The 12,892-nt window shown below is 44.8% G+C and overlaps 1 protein-coding gene across 10 annotated transcripts in view; it reads right to left on the reverse strand.

Annotated features, from left to right (window-relative positions):
- Window positions 1-12,892, reverse strand: part of LOC129821325 (plakophilin-4-like) — a 129,492-nt gene that overhangs the window by 28,768 nt on the left and 87,832 nt on the right. For all 10 annotated transcript variants that reach the window (XM_055878891.1, XM_055878883.1, XM_055878892.1 and 7 more), the window contains 2 exons: window positions 3,957-4,151; window positions 926-1,136 (listed from right to left, as the gene is read on the reverse strand). In XM_055878891.1, the coding sequence (XP_055734866.1) occupies window positions 926-1,136; window positions 3,957-4,151 (406 nt within the window). The remainder of the gene's footprint in view (window positions 1-925; window positions 1,137-3,956; window positions 4,152-12,892) is intronic.

Genomic DNA, 12,892 nt, shown 5'->3' on the forward strand with positions numbered 1-12,892 from the left:
CGTTTGGCAGTAGAGACCCAGTTGATGAAACATGCCTTTTCTTAGTACAGGTGCTTTTAGGCCCTCTGGATTGTGACCCAAATGGCACCCTACTCCCTTTATAGTGCACTGCTTTGACCAGGGCCCATAGCCACTATATAGGGAGAGTCAGGAGACACCCTGGGTCTGAGCACGGTCTGCAGTGTAGAGCAGGCAGGGAGGGAGGCCTGTTGTCACCCTCTCACTGCTCTCAGCTAGAGCAGGACTCTGGGTGTGAACAGCACTCCCAAGGGCAGGGGTTTACCGCTCCGGGTCCAAAAACTCGGCCATGCTTACAAAGTACACACGCCTCTGTAGCAAGAGCAGACGCAGCAGTTCACTGAATCAGAGTAGAGTGGTCCGTCTAGCCATGTACAGATGTAAGATCTTCATTTGACCACTCGTTGCTGAGATTTGTGCAGGAAATGAAAACTTATAGTGTATTCAAGGTTTTCCACTTAAAAATGTTACTTGATTTGCCAAAACAAAAAATGTATCAACTCCTACAAAAAAAACATCCATTAATTATAATCCACATAATTCACATTTCCTGTTGCTGCAGGATTATTTTCCTGCTGTAGCAAACTAGCTCAAATTAAGGTCCTACATCTGTATCTTAATGGCTAAGGCTCTGGACGGCTGCCCAGGGGGCTGTGTGTGAATAGTAACACTACTGTTGACCCAGCAGTATATACGGTAGTAGCCCCGTAAGCAAGGTTAGAAGCACTGTTAAGACCCAGTAGATGACAAGGGAGGGATGAATTAGTCATGACCAAACAGCTCAAAACAGGGAGGGATCTGTCCGAATTCATCCAATAAGAAACGGATGCTTCCGTTTCACGTTGCAAAGTGTTTCTAAGGTGTGGACTAATGACAACGACCCAGCGCTTGTAGCCTAGTGCTTTACCTCGGGTCCTTCTGGATGCTGTCTATGGAGGGCGAGCGGGTGGCCCCGTCATCCATGACGACCGGCTGCCTGACATAGTTGCCCTCGGAGGGCCGGTACTGAGCCAAGCGGTAGGACTCTGAGTACGTGGCCGCCGTGTTCAGAGCGTAGTTGCTTCTTTGGTACGTCATGGCACTACGCTGGCTGGAGGTCCTCTGGAGGGTCCCCACGCCTGAGAGACCAATGAAAAACAATTCAGATTGATATTGAACGAGACAAGTACACAGCAGCTACCAGACCTAGACTCATCTACAACTCCCTGGGCTAGTGAAGATTAAAACCTTTTTTCAAATCTTTTTCACCTCAGAAAATGTGTCTGAAACGGCACCACTTTTCTCTTTTATGGCGCACTACTTTTGACCATGGCACATAGGGCTCTGGTTAAAAGTAGTGCACTCTAAGGAATAGGGTGCCATTTGGGACCCACACCGAGGTGTGCTGACCGGAGCTGAAAACACTAGGCTTTTTGACTCGCACACACCATTTCTTCCAATCTGGATCCACTTAATGAAAGAGGGGAAAATGGTGCTCCCATGATTCCACACAACTCCTCCTTGAAAAAGGGCCTGTTTTGTTGTCGTTTCATTCATTAATGAGGTAGGATTGAGCAAGCCAGATCCTGCAGGTTTTTTCACAGGGCTAGTCTGCCTTGTAGTAGGTGATCCAGCAACACTCATCTCATCCCTCTCTCCTCTCCTCCCTCTCTCCTGTCTGCTTCAGTGTGGCCTGAGGCCAGTGAGCCCTGGCTGTGTCCGACACAGGAATAGACACACAGTCCTCCCTCTTTAGGTGAAACATCGTCAGTGCTAAGCTAACACACCAACAGGATATCCTTCCATCCAGGCCAGGGTAAATATTTAGTCTGTCAGAATTTTAACTGTGTCATCGCCCTTAAACAATGTCTATTTTTCTGCCCCTCTCCCCTCCTTGCATTGTGATATTGTGACCTAGTTTCTAGCACAATATGCCCTACATACTCATACACACATACTCATATATACACACACACACACACACGCCTTCCTGCTCCGAACAAACAGAGCAGAGACCATGTGACTGCTGCTCTCCGGTCAGATCTCTGTCCTGCCATCTTGCAGTGACTGGGACTGCACACGGCGCACACACACATAGTCCCTCCTACAAGAATCAAGACGTCAACTTGAAGCTGCCCTCCAAAAATAGATATATTTTTACATCAATACCTCTCTCTATTTGGCAGTTCATAGGCCAGTTCTGTGTTATCATGATGACTCGCTACTAAAATCTCTTTTAAAAAACTTAATCCATCTTTAAAAATGTCATACCCGAGCTCAGCGACTTGCTTTTTCGCAACAGGGATCGATATTTCCATTTAACATAAAAACCTTGGTTCTCCCCCCCCCCCCCCCAAAAAAATACAGACCACCAGAAATACTGTAGATAAAGAATTTATGGAAAGAGCTGGGGGGAAAAGTCCATTAAAATGTAATTTCACACTATAACAAAGAGTGCTTGGGGATCAAATTAGATTTTTTATTTCAAATGATTTTTGGTAAAGACTCCAAACAACCTTTTTTGCCTTCCTCTCAATATAGCTAATCATTATCTAAGAGCAGTCTTCTGAGCATCAATACCATTTATTACTGAACTTATCAGTCCAGGAGGATCTCAGGTCTGCTGTAAAGAGGATGCTAAATGGCTGTGTGCTGGAGGAGCGATGAGGAGAGAATTCTAACATCCAAACACAGCTAGCCGTGGCTGTGGCTACCTCCCAAATAGAACCCTATTACCTATAAAGTACACTACTTTTGACAAAGGATAGCATTGCCCTACTTTTGGGCCCCGGGCAATCAAAAAGTCGAGCACTAAAAATAGGGAGTAGGGTGCCATTTGGGACGCTGACTCTGTGTGGACACGCTGCTGTTCCCTGGCCCCTCATCCCTCTTCTCATTATGAGTGTGACACACAGGTAGTTGACTCCTTTGTGGCTGGCGTATCAGCCCATGCCTGTCTCCTTCCTCTCCCCTGTCTCAGACCCATCTCTGATGAAGGAGGGAGGAAAGGAGGGCAAGATAGGCAGACTGGCAGGCAGTCTGGCTGGGCTGGATGGCTGTCTGGCTTGGACAAAGTGTTCCCAGGAGAGATCACATAAGAGAGAAAAAGAGAAGGGGGAGGGGAGCGAGCGAGCGAGAGAGAGAGAGACAGTGAGAGAGCGAGAGTGAACGAGAGCAAGAGAGAGAACCTGGGCTAGAGTGGGAAAGGCAGGGGAGTAGCCATGTAACAGCTATGTTTAAACTATGACGGAGTCATTTTAAATGATTTAAAAGACTGCTCTCTCTCTCCAACATCCCCATCTGTTTCTCACTAACGCTGCTGATCAAATCAGCTTATTGATGCCTTGGTTCCATCCTGCTTGCATTAATGTTCTCATCATTAGACATTGAGATGAAGTTAACCTAGGCATTTTGGGAACGTTTTAGAGAAATCAACAGTTGGAATAAGTAAGAAAGGAATAAGCAGGAAATCCTCCAACCCGGATTTGTGGTAAACCTGGACATTTTCAGAAAATTACCTGAATTTTGCAGCCTTAAGATGAAGTGCAGAACAGTGTTTTTCAAACCTCTCCTTGGGCCCACAAGCCGTTCCATGCATTTTAAAGTTCACTATTCAACTCGTCAACTAATCATTAAGCCCTTGAATAGGTGAATCAGGTGAGCTAGGTCAGAGCTACAACTGAATTGTGAAACGTCTGGGAGTCCCCAAGGAGAGGTTTGAAAACCAATTGTGTACAGCAGGGCTGTCAAACTCATTCCATGGAGGGCCTTGTTTCTGCTGGTTTTCGGGTTTTCCCTTTCAATTAAGACTTAGACAACCAGGTGAGGTGAGTTCCTTACTAATCAGTGAGCGTAATTCATCAATCGAGTGCAAAGGAGGAGCTAAAACCTGCAGACACTCGGCCCTCCGTGGAACGAGTTTGACACGTGGTGTACAGCATAGCAGTCTAGTGTTCTACCTGACGGACTCCTGTAGATGGCGCTCTGCGAGGAGTTGTTGAGGTCCACTGGGTCGTGGTGGTTGGGGCTACGGTACAGGGGCCCCTGGAAGGTCCTGTCCTCGTAGATGGGCGTGATATGGCGGTCAGGGGACATGGCTGACCTCAGGTCCTGGCCCAGCTGGCTGTGCTGACTGGCGTACGAGCTCCGCATACCTGAAGGGACAGAAAGCGTAAGTCTGTGTCCCGAATGGAAACGTATTCCCGAATTTTAGTGCATTCGTTCTTAACCAGAGCCCATTGGGCCTTGTTCAGAAGTAATGCACTTAATAAGGAATAGGGTGTCATTTGGGACACAGTATCAGACGGTAGTACAGGCTCAGGGTTAGAGACTGCCACCGGCCTCGTGTGTCTTCCTGTGTGTCACCCCTAATCCCCATTAGCATCACACAGTGACAGTTGCTACACATCAGCACACACCACAGCTAGCTAGCTCGGGATCAACTGCAATAATTCAGACACGCTCAAATTGCTAGCGAGAGCTCAGAAGAAAAAACGGCATGTTGACCGTGCTGAAGTTTGACAGTTAAGCTGCTAAAGACTGACTTAATTGAAATGAATTCAGGGCTCATTTCCAATTCTGTGCAACGCTAAGGCAGTAGCTTTATGTGGTTTGTCAAGCCGCACCGCCCCCAGCTCTCTGCTCCAATCTCTCTTTTAATGATCCAGCTTTTTAACCCCCTGCTCGAGCTGCGCCTGTCAACTGTAAGTGCTGTTATTGTAAAGTGGAAACATCTAGGAGCAACAATGGCTCAGCCTCAAAGTGGTAGGCCACACAAGCTCACAGAATGGGACCGCCGGGTGCTGAAGCGCGTAGCGCATAAAAATCATCTGTCCTCGGTTGCAACACTCACTACAGGGTTCCAAACTGCCTCTGGAAACAACGTTGGCAAGATGTTCGTCGGGAGATTCATGAAATGGGTTTCCATAGCCGAGCAGCCGCACACAAGCCTAAGGTCACCATGCACAATGCCAATCGTCGACTGGAGGTGTGTAAAGCTCGCCGCCATTGGACTCTGGAGCAGTGGCAACATGTTCTCTGGAGTAATGAATCATGCTTCACCATCTGGCAGTCTGGCGGACGGATCTGGGTTTGGCAGATGCCAGGAGAACGCTACCTGCCTGAATGAGTAGTGCCAACTGTAAAGTTTGGTGGAGGAGGAATAATGGTCGGTCGGCAAGGCCGCTTAGTTCCAGTGAAGGGAAATCTTAACGCTACAGCATACAATGACATTCTAGACAATTCTGTGCTTCCAACTTTGTGGCAACAGTTTGGGGAAGGTCCTTTCCTGTTTCAGCATGACAATGCCCCCGTGCACAAAGTGAGGTCCATACAGAAATGATTTGTCAAGATCGGTGTGGAAGACCTTGATTGGCCTGCACAGAGCCCTGACCTCAACCCCATTGAACAGCTTTGGGATGGATTGGAACGTCGGTGCCGGACCTCAATAATGCTAATGGCTCAATGGAAGCAAGTCCCCGCAGCAATGCTCCACAATCTAGTGGAAATCCTTCCCAGAAGAGTGGAGGCTGTTATCGCAACAAAGGGGGAACAACTCCATATTAAATGCCCATGATTTTGTAACGAGCATACCATACTTTTGGTCATGTAGTGGATCTGTTGTTCTATGTAGTGAATCTGTTTTTCAACGCGTTTGTATGGGCTAATAGCAGTAACGCAAAATAAAAACTATTCCATATAGCTTAGTAGAACCACCCCCCCTCTTCTGGCTTAGAGAGGGCTTACACTCTTACGGGTTAATAAGCTCTCTTTGCAGCTCTCAGCTGAAAAAATAACACTTAGCCATATAGACTGTACACAAACCATTAGGAACACCTTCCTAATATTGAGTTGCGTCTCCTTTTGCCCTCAATTCGGGGCATGGACTCTACAAGGTGTCAAAAGCGTTCCACATTGATGCTGGCCCATGTTGACTCCAATGCTTCCCACAGTTGTGTCAAGTTGGCTGGATGTCCTTTGGGTGGTGGACCACTCTTGATGCACACAGGAAACTGTTGATCATGACACAAATCGGTGCGCCTGGCCTGGCACCTACTACCATACCCTGTTCAAAGGCACTTCAATATTCTGTCTTGCCCATTTCACCCTCTCAATGGCAAAAATACACAATCCATGTCTCAAAGCTTAAATATCATTCTTTAACCTGTCTCCTCCTAATTCATCTAAAATGATTGAAGTGGATTTAACAAGTGACATCAATAAGGGATCATAGCTTTGACCTAGATTCACCTGGTCAGTCTCTGTCATGGAAAGAGTTTTGTACACACTGTATCTCATAGTACCTCTCTGGCCTAGTAGAGGAAACATAGTGAAATATAGCCCAAAGCCTCGACTATATAGCCCAAAGCCTCGACTACTGAAACCACCCAGCAGTGAATTCAGTATCATTGAGTGCAGGGCCTCCCGAGTGGCGCAGTGGTCTAAGGCGATGCAGTGCTAGCTGTGCCACTAGAGATCCTTGTTCGAGGCCAGGCTCTGTCGCAGCCGGCCGCGACCGGGAGACCTAGCGTCGTCTGGGTTAGGGGAGGGTTTGGCCGTCAGGGAGGTCCTTGTCCCATTGCGCACTAGCGACTCCTGTGGCAGGCCAGTGCGCAGTGCACGCTAACACGGTCGCCAGGTGTACAGTGCTTCCTCCGACACATTTGTGCAGCTGGCTTCCGGGTTAAGTGAGCAGTGTGTCAAGAAGCAGTGCGGCTTGGCGGGGTCGTGATTCGGAGGACGCACGGCTCTCGGCCGTCGCCTCTCCCGAGTTCGAACGGGAGTTGCAGCAATGGGACAAGACTAACTACCAGTTGGATACCACGAAACTGGGAGAAATAAAATAATAATAAATTGAGAACTACACACCTGGGTGTGAATCCCAAATGGCACCCTATTCCCGATGTAGCGCACTATAAAAGGGTGCCATTTGGAACTCGTCTTGACAGGCTAGACGTTGCCTTCCCCATCAGGCTTTGTAGTGAGAGTGAGTGGATATATGGGCCAGTAGAACACACGGCTGAGCCAGCATATGTCAGGAGGTGTGTGTGTTTCTGTAAATGGAGGAAGGAAGGGGGGGGGGGGGGGTTTCTCCTAACCATAAGCTCATTTACCAGGGGGAAGCCTCGATGAGGTCAATCAAATTAGAAATTCACACCAGATGACAACAGTATTTGGGGGAGTCGCAGCCCAGCACGGCTGACTGACGGAGGTCTGGTCGGCCTGGATGTGGAACAATGTCTGCCTGCGTCCCAAATGGCACCTTATTCACTTTATAGTGTACTACTTTGGACCAGGTTCTGGTCCAAAGTAGTGCACTAAATGTGCCATTTGGGACGCATCCTGAGCCTACGGCAGGAAAGCAGCATCTGCCACTACGCATCCAGGCGTATAAATCCAGCCGGCAGTTATTACCGCCGCGGCCGGCCCAAAGCTCACAAGCCTTAGCTCCTAACAGCGGGATACCCTCTGCTTCAGGGTAACAGATCCCATACACATGGCTCATGTGGATATGTGACCTAACCTTGCATCAAGGGGACTCAGCTCCCCAGTGCAAGAGAGAGACTGCAGTGGCCAAGTCACTGAGCACTCACTGCATACTTCGCTCACTTCAATAGAGCCCAAACATGATTATTTTGGGCTTAGGTCCAACACCGCTAGGCGAGCGGAGGCTCTCAAGCTGTTCAACACTGTCATGCGTTAATAAGATAAATGAGGGATTCTTATCAGAGTTCAGAACAGAGAAAATGAATAAATAGAAGTGTTTGTCTTTCCGGGGAGAGCAGAAGCCCAGTAAGGCAGCTGTAGGCTGTGTCCCAAATGACACGCCATATGGGTCCTGGTCAAAACTAGCGCTCTAAAAAGGGAATAGGTTGCCATTTGGGACACAGGTATAACCACTCAGCAGCAGTACACTTTCCTACTCTCCCTCAGAAACAGTGCCAAATAAACATGACCTCTGGAGCATCCGCAGCGTGCCGTCAGCTGTTGAGAGAGAGCCAGGGGGGTGCTTCGTCTCTGGGGGGGATGCTTCCGCAAGACCCCGAATAACCACCAGCTTCGCACACTAACTAATGAACAGCTAAATGGCGAGCCAGTGGAGAATAAACCCTATTCAAACAACTTACTGGGAGGACATGATAAGCATAGATAATGTAATCCGCTAAAACTGTAGTTCTCCAGGGGTTAGCAGAAAGGATATTACTACATTAAATCAGAGAGGATGTGAAAATAAGCAACTAGTGGCAAAATCAGCATTGTCTCAACGTAGATTTGTCAACGTATTATGACTTGGAATCTACATGGAAAATACATTAGATTTGAGGGCGAAATTGTAACCAATTTTCAACAGATATAAAATATGTTGAATTTGTACCTTTGAAACAATGTCAGATCCCCAACGTTATATCCACTATGAGAAAAAAACAATAGGCTGGGCAGTACCACCTACTGGAGAGTTTGGTCTCAGAACCAGGGTTTGAACCAAGCCCAGCCCTGCTTAGCTTCGACATTTGTCAACATAGTTACTGACTATTACCAATATGCTATCGTGAGAATGATTAGAGAGATCTCTTAATAACTAAATATCTTCACTGTTGCTATCGAAGTCATTCCAAAAGGGTAGGTTTAACAGAGCAAATTAAATGTATTTGGTATTTTATTAGGATCCCCATTAGCTGTTGCAAAAGCAGCAGCTACTCTTCCTGGGGTCCACACAAAACATGAAACATAATACAGAATGACATAATACAGAACATCAATAGACAAGAACAGCTCAAGGACAGAACTACATTTTTTTTAAATTAAAGGCACGTGTAGCCTACATATCAATGCATACACACAAACTATCCAGGTCTAATAGGGGAAAGGCTTTGTGTCACGAGGTGTTGCTTTATCTGTTTTTTGAAACCAGGTTTGCTGTTCATTTGAGCAATATGAGATGGAAGGAAGTTCCATGCAATAACGGCTCTATAGAATACTGTACGTTTTCTTGAATTTGTTCATGATTTGGGGACTGTGAAAAGACCCCTGGTGGCATGTCTGGTAGGATAAGTGTGTGTGTCAGAGCTCTGTGTAAGTTGACTATGCAAACAATTTGGGATTTACAACACATTAATGTTTCTTACAGAAAGAAGAAGTGATGCAGTCAGACTCTCCTCAACTCTTAGCCAAGAGAGACTGGCATGCATAGTATTTATATCAGCCCTCTGATTACAATTAAGAGCGAAACATGCCGCTCTGTTCTGTGCCAGCTGCAGCTTAACTAGATCTTTCCTTGCCGCACTGGACCACACGACTGGACAATAACCAAGATTAGACAAAACTAGAGCCTGCAGAACTTGCTTTTTGGAGTGTGGTGTCAAAAAAGCAGAGCATCTCTTTATTACGGCTAGACCTCTCCCCATCTTTACAATCATTGAATCTATATGTTTTGACCTTGACAGTTTACAACCGAAGGTAATGCCAAGTAATTTAGTCTCCTCAATTTGTTCAACAGCTATAACATTCATTACCAGATTCAGCTGAGGTCTAACACTTAAGGAATGATTTGTACCAAATACAATGCTCTTAGTTTCAGATATGTTCAGGACCAGTTTATTACTGGCCCCCATTCCAAAACACACCGCAACTCTTTAAGGGTTTCTGTGACTTCATTAGCTGTGGTTGCTGATGCGTATATGGTTGAATCAGAAGCATACAGGGACACACATGCTTTGTTTAATGCCAGTGTCCGGTCATTGGTAAAAATAGAAAAGAGTAGAGGGCCTAGAGAGCTGTAACCATACTTTGTAAGTCAAATATTGTCAATGATACTATTTAGGCCTTTAAATAGCATTTGCAAAGTCATCAACTTAAACAAGCCCACTGGGAACTGACGTCAGTTCAACGTCTAGTTTTGATTTATATTTTGTTGTCAACTGACATGAATTCATTGTGAAATCTCCCCACAAAAATACAAAATTCCCTTAAGTTGATGACATTTTTCAAATCCAAATCGGTTTTCTACATTGATACAACATCCCAGGTTTTTTGTGTGGAAATGATGTGGAAACAACATTGACGCAACCTGTTTTTGCTCAGTGGGAGGGTTCAACAAAAAAAGTACAGCTTTGGTTGATTTCAAATTGAATCAAGTTAATCATTGCCTGATTCACATCTCCACCTCAACCAAAAATCAACTAATCAAAGTAAAAAAAATAGAACTAAATCAAAATCAAGCGCAAACTTTTTTTAAAGTGCATTTAAAGTTTGATTTGATTAGATTTAGTCCTATTCTTTAACTTTGATTTTTGGTTGAGATTTGTTTATTTGGATCTCCATTAGCTTCAGCAGAAGAAGCTGCTACTCTTCCTGGGGGCCACAAAAACACAAAACATGACAAGTAACAAAACACTGATAAGACAAGGTCAGTCAAACAAATTTAAAATACAACAAAAAAAATACAAATAATTATAGTGTGTTGGTGAGTGCGTGTCCCCTCACAGTCCCCGTCGTTCTATGAGACGTTTTTAATTGTTTTGTTTTTTTAAAGGTCATTTTGCTTTTTGCTTGAGTAATGGGAGATGGAAGGGAGTTCCATGAGATCATGGCTCTGTATAATACTGTGCGTTGCAGTGAATTCGTTTCGAACCAGAGGACTGTGAAGAGACCCCTGGTGGCATGTCTTGTGGGGTATGTATTGGTGTCTGAGTTGGATGTTATTTGATTATGCAGACAATCTGGAAGTTTCATTACAGTAACACATTAAAACTAGAAGATAATCAGTTAATCGCTCATCAACACACAACCAGAAAAGACTGGCATGCATGTTGTTGATGTTAGTGCTGTATGTGCAGTTAAGGGCAAGGCGTGTTTTGAGCCAGCTGCAGCTTTGCTAGGTCTTTCTTTGTGAGACGTGAATCCAACACTGTGCCACTGACTTAATTCCAGTTTATCTACAAATTCATAATTTATATGTTGGATTCCCGTCTCAAACAAAAATCGAAGTTAAAGAATAGGACTAAAACAAATAAAAATGTTCATAAACTTCACATAACGTTTGATTTGATTTAGTCCTATTCTTTCACTTTAATTCTTGGTTGAGACAAAGACGTGAATCCAACATATCAATTATTCATTTGTAGACAAACTGGAATTAAATCCAGACTAATTCAGTGGCACAAAAGATACATCTCCTTCAAAATGTTGATTTTTGGTTGTGTTGACAACCAAGTACAATATCACTTTTGCAATTCGTCTACAACTAAACCAAAAATAAAAGTTAAATAATAGGATTAAGCCAGTAGCTCAGATTAAACTATCCAAGCATTAGATATCCTTTAAAATGTTGATATTTGGTTGCGTTGTCAACACAATTTAATATTACTTTTGTAAGACAGTAAATAGCCTAAAGTTAAGGCTCTTTTACAAACTAATGTAACAGAATTTATTCAACCTCAAAATGAGCAACACATCCACTGCCACATTTTGAGGTTAGCACACTAACTATAAACGTCTTATCTAAATCATAGAAAGCGTGCATATTCAAGATAGCACGCAAGGGTCACAGGTCTCTGGAGATCTTCACAATTGCTATAAAATCAGTGATAACATCAAATTGTTGTATAAAAAAAAGACATTGTATTTGTTGTGCTTTTAAAATGGTTGAAAGTGCAGTGATAAAACATTTGGATTACAACAAAACCAAAAATCAGACATTGTTTTTCCATTGGAATTTGGTTGTGCTTTTAGATGGTTGAAGGCATAGTGATAACACCCTGGGTATTCAACAAACTTCTGGCTCTGTTTTTGAGTGGGTGAATAAAAGTTTGAAATCTCATTGATCAACGTCTCAACCAAATATTACCCACATTTCCACGATGAAATAACGTGGTGTGCCCAGTGGGTTGTCATTGGGGAGGTTGATGTGGGCTGCTGTGGTGACACATCCAGGCAGTGGCGCAGGCTCATATAGTCAATCTGCAACGCTTCAGACAATGGCGTTTCGTTTGGCAGTAATTCGCTTGGGTTTCTCTTGTTGAAAGGTTTCTGATTAGAGAAGGGGAATATCAACGAGCCGGTGTTGGACACCACATCACAGCCCGCCACAGCCAAGTAATCGACTTAATCCGTTGGACATGATGAGGCCTTTCAGTAGAACCGTAGCTTGAGGGGAGAAGAGGAGAAGAGAGGGAGGGGGGGGGGAAAAGAGGGAGGAGAGGAAGGCATCTCCCAGAGACAGGAGCTTCCATGCATATCCATCCCGCTCCACTCTGCAGGCTCTCTCCCCGCCCTCTCCCCCATTCTCTCGCTAACAGTACCATTATAAACCTTAGCGCACACTAATCCCAGTGCCTTTATTCTGCTCCCTGGTAAAAAAGCAGCAGCCAGGTTCTAAAGCAGCAGCGAATTGTCTCTGAAAATAATATAGGAATGGTGAACATTCATGGTGTGTTATACTCATTTAACGCTGCCTTCACTTTCTCCCGTGGCCCGAACAGATTGCACTTGGCTAGACGTGCTGTAGGGAGGTGGCAATTTGGCACACTGACTCTGCAGAAACAAACATTTTTTTTAAATGGATGCAGCGGACTTACATTGCTGAACCAAAATAGTTTGCTAAAACTTTTCCCAACATAGTAGTAAGAAATTACGAAATCCATTAAGACAATCTGATCTGCTCTCGATCATGCAGAAGATTACTAATTTACGCATGGAAATTAGCAGGCTATAAGTAAACACCACTCTTTCCATAAACCAAAGCATAAGGCTTACTAGGCGTGGGCTGAGCGCCACACGTGTCTAAAATGCTGTTGATCCACATTTCCCTTTGCTCTCCGCCAGTGCTCTGAAATGGACATCGGACATAATTACAGGGACGTTTTGATTTCATCTTCCAATTTTTTGGGCGGCAGAG

This window comes from Salvelinus fontinalis, chromosome 23, assembly GCF_029448725.1.
Source record: "Salvelinus fontinalis isolate EN_2023a chromosome 23, ASM2944872v1, whole genome shotgun sequence".
NCBI lineage: Eukaryota > Metazoa > Chordata > Actinopteri > Salmoniformes > Salmonidae > Salvelinus > Salvelinus fontinalis.